This window comes from Ptychodera flava, chromosome 1, assembly GCF_041260155.1.
Source record: "Ptychodera flava strain L36383 chromosome 1, AS_Pfla_20210202, whole genome shotgun sequence".
NCBI lineage: Eukaryota > Metazoa > Hemichordata > Enteropneusta > Ptychoderidae > Ptychodera > Ptychodera flava.
Genome location: NC_091928.1, coordinates 413,590 through 431,317, shown reverse-complemented (window position 1 = coordinate 431,317; position 17,728 = coordinate 413,590). Strand labels below are relative to the sequence as shown.

At 36.8% G+C, this 17,728-nt stretch overlaps 1 protein-coding gene and 1 long non-coding RNA gene across 8 annotated transcripts in view; one reads left to right on the top strand and one right to left on the bottom strand.

The window, feature by feature from the left end:
• Positions 1-3,803, top strand: part of LOC139135824 (uncharacterized) — a 28,729-nt gene extending 24,926 nt beyond the window's left edge. Inside the window, exon 4 of the long non-coding RNA XR_011553119.1 lies at positions 149-3,803. This is a non-coding gene — a long non-coding RNA (uncharacterized lncRNA). The remainder of the gene's footprint in view (positions 1-148) is intronic.
• A 1,156-nt stretch (positions 3,804-4,959) lies between these two features.
• LOC139144462 (patatin-like phospholipase domain-containing protein 4) overlaps positions 4,960-17,728 on the bottom strand; it is a 37,574-nt gene continuing 24,805 nt past the window's right edge. For 5 of the 7 annotated variants that reach the window (XM_070675424.1, XM_070695037.1, XM_070695716.1 and 2 more), the window contains exons 4-5: positions 11,753-11,818; positions 4,960-6,916 (exon numbers count right to left, since the gene is read on the bottom strand). In XM_070675424.1, the coding sequence (XP_070531525.1) occupies positions 6,584-6,916; positions 11,753-11,818 (399 nt within the window). In that variant the 3' untranslated portion in view covers positions 4,960-6,583. The remainder of the gene's footprint in view (positions 6,917-11,752; positions 11,819-17,728) is intronic. The other 2 variants (XM_070718569.1, XM_070690711.1) reach the window with 2 other exon arrangements.

Below are 17,728 nucleotides of genomic sequence, written 5' to 3'. Positions count from 1 at the left end.
GGTGAATTTCATTATAATATTGCTCTTGACCCTTCACCTTTCAAAACAATTCAAGATGATGGCTCAAACTCAGACAAGGCTTATTGATACTGCACTTATCACCAATTCTTACAATATCATTATTTGCCTCTATTATTACTATTTCCAGGAACAGAACCAAACCTAACAAGGGCAAACGCTAACCATTCCTACCAGATGTCAGATTTCTACCACTAGTACACAAGAAACTACTATTCCTACCAGATGTCAGATTTGTTAATTTAGGGCAGCTAGCTCATTTTCCTGCAGATATCAGATTTTACTTTTTAAGACTGGCACATGTTCAAACGAGATGTCCAATTTCGTTTCCATTACTAGTTACAACAGGTTCACTTCCTGACCAGATATAGATTTTTACCAGTACAAGTATAGGCTACTTTTCCTGGTCACATTTTCTTACCAAAAAGAGTGTAGCACAGGCTCACTTTCCTTACAGGTCATATTCTTACATGTACTAGTATATGTTACATGCCTCACACGGGTGTCGACTATATTGGTATGAATTGGGTTTAATAGCATGGAATAAGCTTTCGACCAGAATTTCCATTTTTAGCTACTGATAGACAATAGTCCACAAAAGCTGTGGGGTCATCTGGTGTCCAGCATGATCGACTGTACTTTTTTCCCAAGTTGACTTTTTAGTCACAAACTATTTTTGGTTATTATAGAATAGTGGGTTGGTAAATAAGAGAAATAACTGACTATTCAGACAGTGAGTACGGCATGTCTTATGACCTTGTGGTACAGCCTCAGCCTCGATGTCACACTTTATTCTAATGACCCGTATATAGCATTATGTTATATATATAGCAATAAAGTATTGAAGGCTAGATCATACTTGGACTCTTCCCTTCCCACGAAAATAGATAGAGCATGTCATTGTTCATTTTGAACTGTCTCTGATGCCATATGTCCGGAATGCAAATTTCAAACACAAACATATTGAATAAAGAATAAACTATCAACCGAAAGTGTCTGTCTTAAACAAGTGTTCAACTGCAAGTGTTCAAATGATGGTTCATTAAAATGTTATCAACACATAAAAATCAAGTGCCAAAAACACAACTTGGCTATGAACACTATGAGGGGCAGCGGTTACTAGCACTTCTCCCCTTAGGTAGATCCCCAGCATCTACCTTTACATATCTCACATAATCCTTCAGATAGGAGGGTGGCCTGCGATGACGTTGTGGACAGCTGCTGTGTTGAGTACTGATTAATGAATCAGATGACGATGAAGATGTGTCTGAATCATCAATTTCCAAGTCTTCAGCGATTCCATCTATTAACTGGCCATCTATTAACTGGTCATTCCCTTCAGCACGTACTTCATCTAATAACATTGAGGTGTATTTCATTGACAATATTCTCAATAATTTTTCTTTAAATCAACATGTTTCTAAACCAACAAGGGGTAACAATATCCTTGACCTGGTTTTGTCTTCATTTGAGTGCATTCCAATTTATATTGGTGAGAACTTGCTTGATTCTGATCATTCTTCTCTTACATTGAGTATTCCCACGTATAACCATTCTACCATTAGCTTTCTGACACACCGTAAATTCTATAATTTCAAGAGGGCTAACTGGGATGACATCAAAGCCGACCTCCATGCCATTCCATGGAGTTCTTTGTTGTCTGACTCTAAATAGTGCGTGTAATACATTCTATGACATTGGTTTTCTACTCTAAAAGATCATGTTCCTCTTATCCATGCGAAAAAACCCGTTCCACCATGGTTTGATGACGATGTTTTTGACCTTTTGAAAATAAAGGAAGCATATTGGAGATCTTTAAAGAAAAATCCATCCTTGCACAACCGTGAAAGGTATAATCAAATTAGGTCCTCCTTTAAAAAGAGGGTCAAAGACAACTATGCTCTTTACATTAACTCAATTGCAGATGATATACCAACCAATCCTAAGCGTTTTTGGACATTGCTGCAGTCACATAAGCGTATAAAAGGTTTTCCATCAGTTCTTACGTACAATAATGATTTAAAGGCGAGGTCTGATTTTGAAAAGGCCAATTTGTTTTGTAAATTTTTCAATTCAGTTTTCAATAACAATATTGCTGCTGATATTCCCGATGTTGCTACTATAATTGACGACCAATTTTCTATTGATATTGATGTCGATAATGTCAGAAAAGAGTTGCTTTGCATTAGCACCAGCAAAGCTATAGGAAGTGATGGCATTCCCAATATGTTTTTGAGGGAATGTGCAAATGAACTTGCTATACCAATTACCATCTTATTCAATAGGTCTATTAAAGAGGGGATTTTTCCTGATATCTGGAAACGTGCAAACATTATCCCTATTTTCAAATTAGGAAGTCGTTCAAAAGTTTAACATTACTGGCCAATTTCCATTTTACCAAGTCTGTCTAAAATCTTTGAAAAGATAGTTCACAGACAACTCTCACATCATGTTTCCAATTCCATATCTACTAATCAGCATGGCTTTGTTTCAGGTAGATCTTGTATCACTAATTTATCTATTCTTATGAAAGATCTCCTTTCAGCAGTTAACAGCAAATCACAATGTGATATCATATATACCGATTTTGCTAAAGCATTCGATAGTATAAATCATAAACTATTACTTCATAAGTTGACTTCTTTTGGTGTCCAGGGCACTTATCTGAAATGGTTTAATTCATATCTTGATAACAGGCTACACAGAATGATTATAAAAAATGCTTTTTCTGAGTGGACTCCCGTCCTTTCGGGCGTTCCTCAGGGCTCTCACCTTGGTCCACTTTTATTTATTCTTTTCATTAATGACATCTCTGATAATCTTGTATCAGATTCGTTACTTTTTGCCGATGACATGAAGATTTATCGTATCATTGATTTGGATAATGACTCTTTATTGCTGCAATCTGATATCAATAGCATTGTCAGCTGGTCCGACACTTGGTTATTGAATCTTAATCCTACTAAATGTAAAAGTTCTTACTGTTTCATTGAAAAGAAATGTTCATATTTTCCCTTACAAACTCGACACTCATGCATTGAGTAGAGTCAGTAGCATGAGAGATCTCGGTGTTATTATTGACCAAAGATTATATTTTTGTGACCATGTAAATAACATGATTCAAGGTGCTAGAAAAGCTCTCGGTTTTATTATGAGGAATAGCCATTGTATTAACAGTGAGCATGTTTTAAAATTATTGTACTTTACCTTGGTAAGGTCTAAGCTTGAATATGCTTATGTTATTTGGAACAGTATAAGTAAACACCAGTCTGATAGAATTGAAAGAGTACAGCATAAATTTTTAACATTTCTTCATAAAAGAATTACTTGTTTTTACAGTGATGACATTTACTCGTTGTGCAATATTTACAATTTACAGTCATTAAAATCAAGGAGGACTATTTTTGATCATATATTTTTATACAAATGCATAAATGCAAAGTTTAATGTTAATGCTTTAGCTTCATTTTTTAGTCTTCATGTACCAAGGTTTTCAACTCGGCGTACTACTTTGTTTCATGTGCCATTTGGTAGAGTTAATTGTGTTCGTGACTCTCTTTTTAGTAGAATTCCGAGACAATTTAATTTGCTTTTAAACGAATACAATGACATCGATCCTTTTTCTGTAAATTTAAATGGTTTTAAAAATGTTTTAAAACATTGTTTTCTCAGTATTTGTCAAAGTTTGTTTATCTTGTCTTCATGTTTTAATCTGTATCTGTATTTTTACTAACAGTCTTCCATAAATGGCCTCGGCTGTGGAAGTCATTATTAATAAAATAAAATAAAAAATAAAATAAGATTCCTACTTGATCAGTGTCATCTGCTTTAATCTTATGATCTCCTGTTAGGATCTTAAACTGAGATGAGTTTTGAGTTATTGCATGGTCACCTTTCAAGGCGGTTACCATTGAGCCTTTGGTATCCATTACACGGTATAGTTGTGTTACTAAGTATGGAGTTACCTCTTTCTTAACATGTCCATCATGCTTGACTAGGACCGTGTAACCCACTTTAACTTGATTCTTCTGGATGTTTTCACAGTTATCTGCGTAGCACTTCATACTTACTCTTCATTCTTTATCACAAAGGCGTAGATTTCAATCATCCTTCTGCTGTGTAGTATATTCTTGCAGTCTTGTTCTCATTGGTCTACCAAATAGTAACGTAGCTGGTGGTACACATGTCCTGGTGGCTTTGCCCTATAGTTGCGTAGAAAATGATAAAAGCTGCTGACACCATGCTCTTAATTCCTTCGACGTGTGATGTGTGCCAGATTTTCTTGATGGTACGCATGAATCTTTCTACTTCCCCGTTAGCATGCGGCCATCTGGGTGTTATTTTGCGATGCTTGAAGCCTAAGTCTTTGGCAAAAGCTGTGAAGTCTTTACCTGAGAACGGTGGACCATTATCAGAATGGACAATCAGGATATCAACTGTAGTCATCTGTTATTTCAAGAAGATATTTACCATTTGGCAGGTCACTAAAGTCGATACTGACCTCCTCCCATGGACCAGTTGGTAATTCTGATATTTGTAGTGGTTCTCGCTTGTTTTCCACTGTGGTTGCCTGACAAGGAATGTACATATTGATTGTTTTCTGTACCAAGTTCTCAACTCCAGGGAACCAAACTTTCTCTCTAAGGAGCTGTTTTGTTTTCACGATGCCTTGGTGTCCCTCATGTGTGATATCAATGATCTGTTGCTGTAGTGACTCAGGGATAATAATACATCTTTCCCGCAGAATTAGCTAATCATGTGATGGTAACACACTGAGCTCATCTCGTACCATAGAGACTGTGTAAAGCATTCCTTTCCAGGGTTCGTACAGTCCTGGAAACCTTGGAAAACCCTGGAATTTTATTTTAGCCCTGGAAAACCCTGGAAAAATGTGATTTAGCCCTGGAAAACCCTAGAAAATGAAGATATTTGAGACTGATGTAGTTGAACTTAACAAATCTGATAATAAATATTCCAAGAAAGCTGAATCTACAGGGAAATGTCTTTTGTCGCAAAGTTAAATAGTCTTACAAGGAGTGCAAATTCTAAGACTGCAAAAGAGAAAAACAAACTGAAATACAATCAGTAGCTATACAGTTAGAAGAAAAAGCTCAGGCATTAAAGCAGTAGATAGGTACGGTGTGTCGAGTATAAATTTGTTTTCATGGTCATAAGCCCTGGAAAATTACTTGATTTTAGTTGAAATAGCCCTGGAAAACTGGTCAAAAAACCCTGGAAAGCCCTGGAATTTTATTTGTCCCAAGGTGTACAAACCCTGCTTTCTCTAGTGCTCATGGTTTGTAACTTTACTTTGTGCCAATTATCAGTCTGTATGGCTTGTATGCACGACTTTGGAACACGATCACACTTTGTTGCTTATTGGACGTCTTCTAGCTATATGATTTTAGGTGTAGCATGCTGTACTACAACATTGATGTGTTCTTCCGCAAACCGTTCTTCTCTACTGCTGGGTCTGGTATAATAATAATAAAATTTTATTGTTTGCTTGTAAATATAAGATTTACATCACATTTATAGCAATAAAAGTGTAATACAAAAATAGACACATTTGTAATCAATGCAAATAATCAAGTTTAACACAAATGTGCACATCTACCTTTAGTACAAGTAGGGTTTATATTAGACATTATCCATTATGGTACAGTACAATAGTACAATAACTTGTTGCCAAATTTTTCTGTCCTTCCTATCAATGATATTTATGTGTTATAAAAATTCACCAGTTTCTGTTGTAGATATTTTTCATCCTATTGAGTCCAGTGTCTTATTTCACATATCAAAAGCTGTTGATACTAAGATTGCACGCTTCAATTTAAATATTCCAGCTCCTGACAATCACATTAAGTGTCTGTTATGCTGGAGCAGTTACCAACTGGTTCAAATATTAATTTTCATTTTATGTCCAAACAGTTTGACTTTTTGCCATTATCCAGTACTTCAAATTTGTGTCAAATAAACACTGAGGAGGCACAAAAGACATCGGTGCACCCTGGGCCCCATGTTTTCAAATATGCTGGTTAAGGGCCCATTTTAGCACTGCCAAAAAAGTATATCGGTGCAATGAGCTATTGTCCAATCAGAGTGGGGCGTGGTAGCATGATATAATATGATGATTCAGAAGTTTTTTGATTTGCATGCATATGCTGACAACCTATCGCCTGGACAGGGGCAATCACATAAACCATTTAAAAAAGCTGCCAGATAAAAATATATTTTTACATTATACAATATGAAAGTATATGAGCAGAATGAATATAAGAAAGTTGAATGGAGAGATATGTGTCAATAATCAATGCTGCTGCTGTACAGCATCAAAAAAGGTAGCCGATTGGCTAGGAGTTCACTTTGAATATTTTCTATATACTTTGCACATTTGCATAAATTATTATTCCTTTGCCATTAGATAACACCGCAAGTTGGATTCCTCAAACATATGAATAGACAGCAAAATCAGACACTGCAAACCAATATTTTTTATATTTGTCCAATCAGAATGATTATGTTATGATTTTTTATATCCTATACTACTGTTCTCAGTGAATCTTCAGTACATTGGTCCTCCTACTCTGTAAGTATCTTGGTTGTGCTCATAAAATCGATATCTCATGAGAAAGTCTTTTGCATCCTCCAGTCCATCCATGTAGTATTTTTCCAACTGTGCTCTTTTTGGTGGATAAAGAGCATCACCAACACGGAACATATTGTATGGTTGGCTGTCAAAGTTTTCTTTGCTGATGTCACGCCAAAAGGGAGTGATATTATCTTGTGGGCGCTGATGTGTTGCTTGTTTGTTTGGAGCAATAGTGATAAGTCGTCCAGGTGGAAACTTGAACTCCTCAACAGGGGTATTTGTTACTAGTGTTCCATCCACCCAACACTGCAAAATGATAGAAAAATTAATGATGAAGATGAAAAAAGCAGTCTAGCAATTAATCTGTTGTGATCTTGCTCTCTGCTTGGGAAAACAACAATCACAATTATTATAATAGTGTCTTATAGTGTTTAATTTAGAATGCAGCCTCACATTAATTCATAGGGTACATTTTAATGAACTATGCAATTTTTGTATTTTTGGGGCAACAACTGCCGTTTTGGTCATTTTATTAGCTCATGTGTTCACACACGTGAGCTATGTCATAGCAATGTCTGTCTGTCCGTGTGCGTGTGTGTCTGTCAGTTTACACATGCAATTACTCAAAAGCACCTGAACTGATTCAAGTCAGATTAAGTAGACTGGTACCATATGCCTATGGCAATAACTGATCAGATTTTTAATAGTGTGGCTTGAATATTAATGAAGTTATGAAATATCATTTTGAGCTCGTGTCTTCACACATGTGAACTAATGTTGTAGCAATGTCTGTCTCTCCGTCTGTCTGTCCGTGTGTCTGTCTGTCTGTCTTTCTGTCTGTTCTCACAATAACTCAGAAACGCCTGAACGGATTCAAATCAGCTTTGGTAGACAGGTACCATATGCTAAGGGCAAGAACTGATAGATTTTGGTTATTGTCACTTGCATATTAATGAAGTTATAAAATATCATTTTTTTTTCATATAATGGTTTCCTATGGATAAAGTAATGCCAGTGTTGACATGTATGAAGAAATACTGCACAAAATTTCATGAAAATTTTCACAGATGACAATCTCAAAATTTCATGAAAATTTTCACAGATGAAAATCTCAAAACAAAATGATGATACTGTGAAAGTCATGTCATTTATCTGCTAATTTGCATATTTAACAAGACATTATTGATGACACAGTCCCGCAGGATAAAGGTGTTTGAATTGTATCTGAAATTATAAATCTTACTGTTAAAACGGTTCACAGGGAACTTTAAGTGAAAGATATCGAGTTTCATGGATTAATTACTTACATAATGATGTGAGGACTCATTAGTGCTGATGAAATTAAAACTGAGAATGTATAGTCAATTTAACTTTCTTTTCTTGTGAAAGGTATTTGATGGATATCAAGAATGTAAACTGCAGGAAAATGATGACAAAGCTCTGTATTTCTGATCGCATTATAAGAACTTTGAGAGAAATTCCTGTACACAATGAGTTTTGGGGACAAGAAGCGTACATTTCTTTCACTACAGATTCAGACTTTCAAAATAGAGGAATTTTTGAAGATCTTGTTTCAGTTTCCATGATACATTTTGTTGCATCACCTTTTAAATCAGAATCTCTATTGATGTTACCAGGTATGAATGACACATAAATTATAAATTCTATACACAAATTATGATAGTCACGAGATAACTGTCAGGGGCATGAAGAGCAAGTGATGTAATTTCAGAGGGCACAGCTTCAAGAGGTTTGTCTGTTAATGTGCAAACTAAATGGTGTATAAAATGGTTACTGTGCGGCCATTTTGTTATGATTTTTTCATGTTGTATGTGAGCCACGTCTTGGACACACAACGAAAGTACTCTTTCAGTCTCAGCTAAATGTTCAATGAATTAGTCAAATGTCACCTCAGATGCCACCAGAGAACACTATTTCCACTCCAAAATTCGCTCGTTCCTCGTTCGCTACGCTCCCTCACAGTCCACCTGTCTTGCAGTCCACCTGTCTACTTTCTTAAATTACCTGCCAGTGGCTACTTTAAATATAAGGACAACATTGCATAACACAGTGGAGATGATTATCAGCTGATATTTCACTTGTTATATGAAATAGATGAATTAATTTGATTTGATTTGAAAAAGTAATTTAAAGATGATTAGATGATGATTCAAAACATTCTGCAATGACTGAACACACAAAATCACGACTCGATACATGAATACAAAGATTACTCAAAAATTGCCTTAGATCATTTAAGTGCTTGTCAAAATAGACATAAATAAAGCCAAGTGCTTGTCAAAATAGACATAAAAAATAGCGTCAAGGACACTGAAGCTCCTCAAGTGTGAGGCCAGTTTAAGTAGTTGGTTGTTGGTAAGCAGTAATTGACTTGGAGGAATGGGGTTGGGATACGGGATACACAAGATTTGTGTTAGATACATTTAATTGTATATACGGCATGATTTGGCGCATTAATATAAAAATAAGTTCCATACCGGTACATTAACACCAATCTATCCTGATGGAGTATGTGGCGGTTTATTATTAGGCGACTATTAAAGTGAGTAAGCGCCATTTACTGCATTGAAATGCAGGAGAGCCACCATAATTTCTCTGTCAGCACTCTAGTGAACATTGCTTCATTGTGTTTTTCAACATTTAAATTTGTAGTATATAAGTGAATTGCATTTTCACATTGATCTGCTTGACCAGAAAATTAATCAGCCTTTTGCTGAAGTAGGTTTATATCTTCTTGTGTATATTGGCCAACTCTGAGACGATTAAGTAATTCTGCAAAATGTTTACCATCTTTCTGTCTGCACAGGCGCAATAGAGAGAAATAAATATGCAAAAAAGATGAAAGGCTACAGTAGTATTTGTGAAATCGAGCTCAAAGGTCATCGAAGTCATGTGACATTTTGTCAAAAAAAATTGTATCCCATAGTTATCCCTATATACCAAAAATCAGACCTCTAGTTCTATTGGCTTGCCCAGAATTAGATATGTAAATAATTAATGAGGTACAGGATATGGCACCATACGGTCTCCCATCATACCAAATATCAAGGGTGTAGCACTTGTGGCTATTGAGTTATGGCCATATATGTATATTTGGGTTCACAGGTCAGCCAGGTCACATAATATTTTGTCAAAAAAAATTGTATCTCATAGTTATCCCTAAATACCGAAAATCAGACTTCCAGCTCTATTCGCTGGCCCAAAATTAGATAAATGCATAATTAATAAGGTACAGGATGCGTCATCATTAGGTGTCCAGTCATACCAAATATGAAGAGTGTAGCCCTTGTGATTACTGAGTTATGAAGAAATATCTATATTTGATTTCAAAGGTAATTGAGGTCACGTGACATTTTGTCAAAAAAATTGTATCCCATAGTTATCCCTATATACCAAAAATCAGACCTCCAGCTCTATTGGCTTGCCCAAAATTAGATATGTAAATAATTAATGAGGTACAGGTTGTGTCGTCATAAGGTTTCCCATCATACAAAATATGAAGGGTGCCCTTGTGGTTACTGAGTTATGGACATATATGTATATTTGGGGTCAAAGGTCATCAAGGTCACGTGATATTTTGTCAAAAAAATTGTATCCCATAGTTATCCCTACATACCAAAAATCAGAACTATAGCTCTATTATTTAGCCCAGAATTAGGTATGTGCATAATTAACACAGGAAGTGGCTGGTCATGTGACATTTTGTCGAAAAACTTTGCTCCCATAGTTTTCTCCATGTACCATAAACACATTGAAGTTGATAGCCAGTTAGAGTGAAATCCGATCAAGCTGCAAAACTTACTAGTAATTAGCCAAGGTATTGTGTATCAGCGATTTTTACGACATTAACAGCTGGGCTTGATGTGGTCTTGTTTATATCTTTAATCAGCTACACCTCTCAGTTACACATCACACCAGGGCCACTCCACTGTATGCCAGACAGAGAAACATAAACAAATCACTACACTTTGCAATGTCATGTATCTTTCTTTTTTATTCGTGATGAACAAATGAGCTTGAAAGTTCAGGAAGGTTTTGAAATTTTCGCTTGTCCAGTCTCAGTGAATCTACAATCTACATGGGAATTCCTGACAATTGGACACAATGATAAGTTATCTGTTGCTTTCAACACTCTAATCATTGCAATCCTAGTTCTTACAGATGAATCGAATCATGAAATACTGTGAGGGAACATTCTCATCACAGTATACCCCAAAAACAAAACGAAAGAGAAAGTACTGTTACAACTGTTACAACTTTAAAAATACCTTAAAGCTAAAAATAGAAATAATAGTGAAAAATTTGTCTAAATGGTATAAATGAAATGAGCTACAAGTAATAGAACACATCATAATCATGTTTGCGAGTGTTTCTGTGAAAAGGATGCCTTGTAACAAACTGTCTTTTTTTACGTTTTAATAGAATCGTTATGTTGAAAAGGTTCTTGCAGTGCACCATTGAGTCCAATCAGGAACTCCACGAATACATTTACAAATGTATTTTGAACATGTAAGTTTATATGATGCTGATCTAGCCGGTCAATTCCCAAAGCTACCTGAACTTTCACGTTCACTTGTTCATCACAAATAAAAATGAAAGATACATGACATTGCAAAGTGTGGTGATTTGTTTATGTTTCTCTGTCTGACATTCATGGAGTGGCCCTGGTGTGTTGTGTAACTGAGAGCATGTAGCTGATTAAAGATGTAAACAAGACCACATCAAGCCCTGCTGTGTTAATGTTGTAAAACTCGCAGATACACATCTATGGAAGCTAGTTGGCCAAATCTTGACAGAAGGAAGTCTTGACAGAAGGAAGTAAAACTTGACGCCGCAGTTTATCACATGACACATGGACGCACAGACGGAAGTTAGTTGGCCAAATCTTGACAGAAGGAAGTCTTGACAGAAGGAAGTAAAACTTGACGCCGCCATTTCTAGTTTTCAATTCTAATAGCTCCTCAGTATATAAAACTGAGGAGCTAATAAAACCAAGTCATTGTCAAAATAGACATAAATAAAACCAAGTGCTTGTCAAAATAGACATAAATGAAACCAAGTGCAGACATAATTTAAGATGGAAACAAACCAGGACTTGGCAGAATAAAATCTTCAACATACCTTTCCATGAAGTGAAGGCGGAAGCCAATTTTCAAACCAGGGAATATAATTGCTGGCCACGAGTGCCTGTCAGAAGTGTCAGGAGAGAAAAGGATAAACAGTCCTTTATTTAATGTTTCATTAAGTTCAACAATTAGACTGTTTCCTACTGTACATTGATGTGGATAACATCTCCAATGGTTCAGAGCCATTTGTTGACAATACAGAAATAGGCTTTGACTTTGACATTTTATACCTGACAACTACAATGATAATGAATTTCATTTGAATTTTGAAATGTATGGCACTTAGTTACAAAAGCCATGCATTTAATATGCATCTGACACCAAATGCTGAATTCTTTTAAGAATTTGATTAGCTGTTCACCATTCAATGACATTAATTTCAGCATAGAATAAATCTTTCCCGTAAAATAAAGCTAAAAATTGCATCACATTTCAAGTGAACAGTAGATCTCAAGGAGACAATTGTAAATAGAGATGGATGTTTTCACAGTCCAAATGGCAATCTCTTTATTGACACACTGAACAGCTTTGTTCAATTTTCCAAAGTTGACAGGCAAAGTGTACATTTATAGTTAGGCTGCGTTCACAAAAACGGTGGGGGGGGATTACAAAATTTGGGGGGCAGTGGAGAAGGGCTTAAAAGTTTTGCACTGCCTATAAGGGGGACCTGAAAATTTTTCGGTACCTTTTTACCTTTACATTTTCCAACTCCAAGGTTTGTCAGGTAATTCAATGAAAAATGAATGACGTTGTAATGTATTCCAATTGTTCTAATGTTAGTAACAATTAAACACAATCCAGAACCATTTTGCCATATTTCATGAACCTTATCTTGAAACAAATCTAAACATGTATGAATTTTTGTAAAAAACCAAACAAATGGGCCTAATTATAAAGGGGCAGAGGCTGCAACTGTTGATAATGTTTTCAATATTTCTATGCAACATATACAGCGGTACAGGGTCTTGCTGTCTCTCTAAAGTATACTGAAACCATAGACCCTCGAGAAAAACTATGCTGAAACACACAACATTCAGTTTGTTGACAGAGCCTATATAATATAAATATGTATTGGATGTTAATTTAATCAGAGTCCAGAACTAAATTTATTTGTCAATGATACAAATGCACAGTACTCACACACAAAGCTGTGTTGGCAAGCTGAATACTGGATAGTTCAGAGATCAGAACAAGAACACGGTTGTATAAATTGAACAAAAATATTGTCAAAATATTCAAAGTTAATACAGCTTCTGCCTTGTTACTGTAGTGTCACTTTCACCGAATATTGGCAGTAACAGAGATATCTCTGACTCTGATGTAGTTGAAGAAGAGTTTGGGTCAAACGACACTCATGACGTTGTTATGTAGGTCATTTCCCCCCACACTCATCATGACCTGAGTTCAATTAGTCTAGAACATTCTCAAGGTCACTGCCCTTAATGACCTCACAACCTTGAATTCAATTAGTCATGTTTGGAATGTTCTGGAAAGTTGATTAGTTGTGTAAGAGAGATAATTTTAGAACAGTAATTAGCATGTCAATAAAAGTTCTAGATTGTTCTTATATGCCTTTATAAAAGGGACGTGCTCAGCTTCCAGTCAGACTTTTGGGATCGTGTCTCTTGTGTGTTACTAAACTCCAGCAGTAGTCATTCTCAAGACTTTTCAAGACCTTCACTGCCAACGCTGGATTTATACTGTGAACTTTGTGCAGCTTCAAGCCTGCAAGGACTGTTCATTCATCCAACTGACTGTTACAACTCTGAGACTGGAGCTTTGCCGTCCCAGCTGAGATAAGTAGTCTGTACACTTTTAAAGCTTGTACTCTATCCCTGACTTAGCAATTAGTTTTATTTTCGTAATAAATTTTGTTTAAACGTTAACTGCTGAGTTCACCCTTTGTTCGTTTTCTCTGCACGTAACAAAATTGGGGGCTTGTCCGGATACGAATATTTTGAGCCGTTTGACAACATTTTGACAGCCTTTTCAAAACTACTGTATACTGTGAACTCAGCAAAATTCAATCATGGCGGAATTCAAGCCAGACGAATTTATGGATGACCTTGATCAGGACGCATTTGATTCCCTCAAAAAAGACAACCTCATTGCACTGGCCAATTTCCTTAAAGTAGATGTCAAAAGATCTATGCGCAAGCGGGAAATACAGTACCACACTGCAAAACATTTAGTTGATTTAGGCCAATTTGAGGAATCCACCTTGAAAGATTATGAGCCCGAGTCTACTTTTGAACTAAGAAAACTAGAAATACAGGCAGATTTGGAAATTAAGAAATGGAATTACAAATGAAAGAAAAAGAAAGGCAGGAAAGATTAGAAATGGAAGAAAGACAGAGAGAAAAAGAATTGCGATTAGAAGAACAGCGATTGCAGGTAGAAATAAAACATTTAGAGCTTGGACAGTCAGGAAAATTCTTCCCTTCAGACAAGTTTGACATCACTAAGCATTTCAGGTTAGTTCCCCCTTTCAAAGAAAAGGATGTTGACAAATATTTCCTTCATTTTGAGAAAATTGCTCAGAGTCTGAATTGGCCTAAGGAGTCCTGGTCTATGCTTTTGCAGAGTGCTTTGGTGGGTAAAGCCAGAGAAATTTACATTCAGTTGTCAGTAGAGCAGGCTTCAAATTATGATTCTGTGAAGGAATAATTCTCAAGAGCTATGAATTGGTGCCTGAAGCTTACCGTCAGAAATTTAGAGATTGTGAGAAGGCGAAGGATCAAACTTATGTTGAATTTGCTGGAACAAAAGAACAACTGTTTGATCGTTGGTGTTGTTCTGAAAAGGTCAGTCAGAATTATGACAAATTACGACAACTTGTTTTGATTGAGGAATTTAAAAGGTGCATCCGGAGTGACATCAAGACGTTTATCAATGAACAAAAGGCAGATACATTGGAGGTTGCTGCACGTTTGGCCGATGATTATTCATTGACCCACAAATCTTCATTTCTCAGCAAACCATCCCAGTCCTTTTCATACAGAAACAATGCAGGTAAATTTAACTCCTCCTTTTCATCCAAGAATTTCTCAAAGGACAGTAGAAAATCAAATGACAACAGTTCACAAAATTCAAGTAACACTCCCACATCAGATCCCAAGTCTCAATCTCCTTCTGACAAACAGTTTGGTACACTTTCTTGTAATTATTGTAAGAAAGACGGCCATTTAATGTCAGATTGTTTCAAATTGAAAAGAAAACGTGAAGGTCAAAGTGGTCAAAGTGGATCTAAGCCCACCGGCTTTATTTCTTCATCAACTCGATCAGAGTCTAATAATGTGTGCAACACATTTTCTGAGGTTAAATCCCTCTTATCCCCAATTAATGAGGTCAAGGTCAATTCTTCTCAAGATAGCATTATGGGTATTTTCGAGCCATTTATTCATAATGGTTTTATATCACTTTCTAGTGATTTCTCTTCCGCTACCCCTGTCAAAATTTTAAGAGATACCGGGGCTTCCCAGTCTCTTTTGTTGGCAGATACCCTGCCATTTTCTGAAAAGTCATTTTCAGGTTCTAAAGTTCTTATTAAGGGGGTAGATTGTAATGACTACATTCCTGTTCCTCTCCATAATGTCTATTTGTCTTCGGACTTTGTTTCTGGACCTGTGACTTTAGGTATTAGGCCTTTTTTGCCTTTTGAAGGGATTCACCTTCTTCTCGGAAACGACCTTGCTGGGGACAAGGTCATTACTAATCCACTTGTGACTGATAATCCTACTTTAGATCAGGATCCAGAGCCAATTGAACAAGAGATACCCGATTTATTTCCTTCATGTGCCATTACTCGAGCCATGTCAAAGAAAACTTCCGAGAATCAAAATACTCTCAAAAATAATGTCACAGATGTTGACTTAAATGACACCTTTCTCAGTCAGGTGTTTGACACGGATCATTCCGTTATCCCTCGTGGATTTGAAACTTCCAGTAAAACTGCTGACCAAGTCAGACATTTCTAGATCAAATCTCATTGCAGAACAACACAAAGACCCAGATATTTTGTCTTTGTTTGACAGGGTAGATGATGAAGATAAAACTTCAGATAGCTCTGTTTCCTATTATACAAAATCTGGTATTCTCATGCGTAAATGGAGACTCCAGATGTCTTGGTTGATGACGACTGGCTATAAAACATCAAATTGTGGTTCCAAAGCCCATCGTGCTGAAATATTGCGCCTGGCCCATGAAACGCCCTGGCTGGTCATTTGGGAGTAAGGAAAACTTATCATAAAATTCTCAGTCACTTTTATTGGCCTAATCTCAGGCAGGATGTAGCACATTTCTGTAAAACTTGTCACACATGTCAAATGGTAGGAAAGCCAAATCAGACCATTCCAAAGGCCCCTTTACAGCCAATTCCTGCATTTCAAGAACCATTTAGTAGGATACTAATAGACTGTGTTGGGCCCCTACCAAAAACAAGATCAGGAAATGAGTATATGTTGACAATAATGTGTACATCAACCCGGTTCCCAGAAGCCATACCACTGAGAAACATAAAGACAAAGACTATAGTGAGAGCTCTAGTCAAATTTTTCACTTTATTCGGCCTCCCTAAATGTGTCCAGTCCGATCAAGGCTCCAACTTTATGTCTGGTATTTTTCAACAAGTAATGGATCAGCTAGGCATTAAACAGTATAGGTCATCCGCCTATCATCCAGAAAGTCAGGGTGCTCTTGAGCGATTTCATCAAACTTTGAAAAACATGATTAGGACCTACTGTTTTGACACAGAGAAGCAGTGGGATGAAGGAATTCATTTCTGCTCTTTGCTGTTAGAGAGTCAATTCAAGAGTCTCTTGGTTTTAGCCCATTTGAGCTTGTATTTGGACATACAGTCCGTGGCCCACTTAAGCTCGTTAAAGAGAAATTCCTGTCTGACGACGATGATTGTCTGAATATTTTGCAATATGTGTCAGATTTTCGTACAAAACTCTCTAAAGCATGTGAATTAGCCAGAGAAAATCTTGAGTCATCTCAGCAGTCAATGAAAACCAAATATGATAAAAGCACCTCAAAACGGAAGTTTGAACCAGGTCAAAAAGTTCTTGTTCTACTTCCAATTCCTGGCAAACCACTCCATGCTCGTTACTTTGGGCCATACCTAATTGATAAGAAATTGAGTGATTTAAATTACATCATAATAACACCTGACAGGCGAAAAACAAAAACAGCTATGTCACATAAATATGCTTAAGCCATATTTGGATAGGGATAATCCTACTGTAACTCAGCCTGTCAGTGCAGTCAGTTCAAACCATTATGAAGATAGTGATACTGAAACTGACTTGAGTGAAAATACTCTAAACTCAAAGCTGGGCTCGGTCAAGCTTCAGAACTCAGAAATCCTGGAGAAGCTGGAGTCTACAAAGTTGGCACACCTCCAGCCAGAACAACAACAACAGATGAAAGAACTGCTCCATGAATATAAACACCTCTTTCAAGATGTTCCAACGAGGACAAATGTCATCTATCACGACGTTGATGTTGGGACAATAAGCCTGTAAAACAACATCCATACAGACTGAATCCAACAAAAGCGAAATATCTCCAGGAAGAAGTCAAATACCTGCTGGACAATGACTTTATTGAACCCAGTAAAAGTAACTGGAGTTCGCCGTGCATACTTGTTCCCAAATCAGATCACAGTTATCGTATGTGCACGGACTTTAGGAAGGTCAACACTTTAACAAAGACAGACACTTTCCCAATCCCGAGGATTGATGACTGCATCGACCGAGTGGGAAAAGCCAAGTATGTGACAAAATTTGACCTACTGAAGGGATTTTGGCAAGTCCCTCTGACGGATCGTGCTCGTGAAATATCCGCCTTTGTTACACCAGACGGATTGTTCCAGTACAAGGTGATGCCATTCGGAATGAAGAACTCTCCGGCAACGTTCCAACGGATGATCAACGACGTCATATCCGGGCTAGACGGGTGTGCAGCTTAC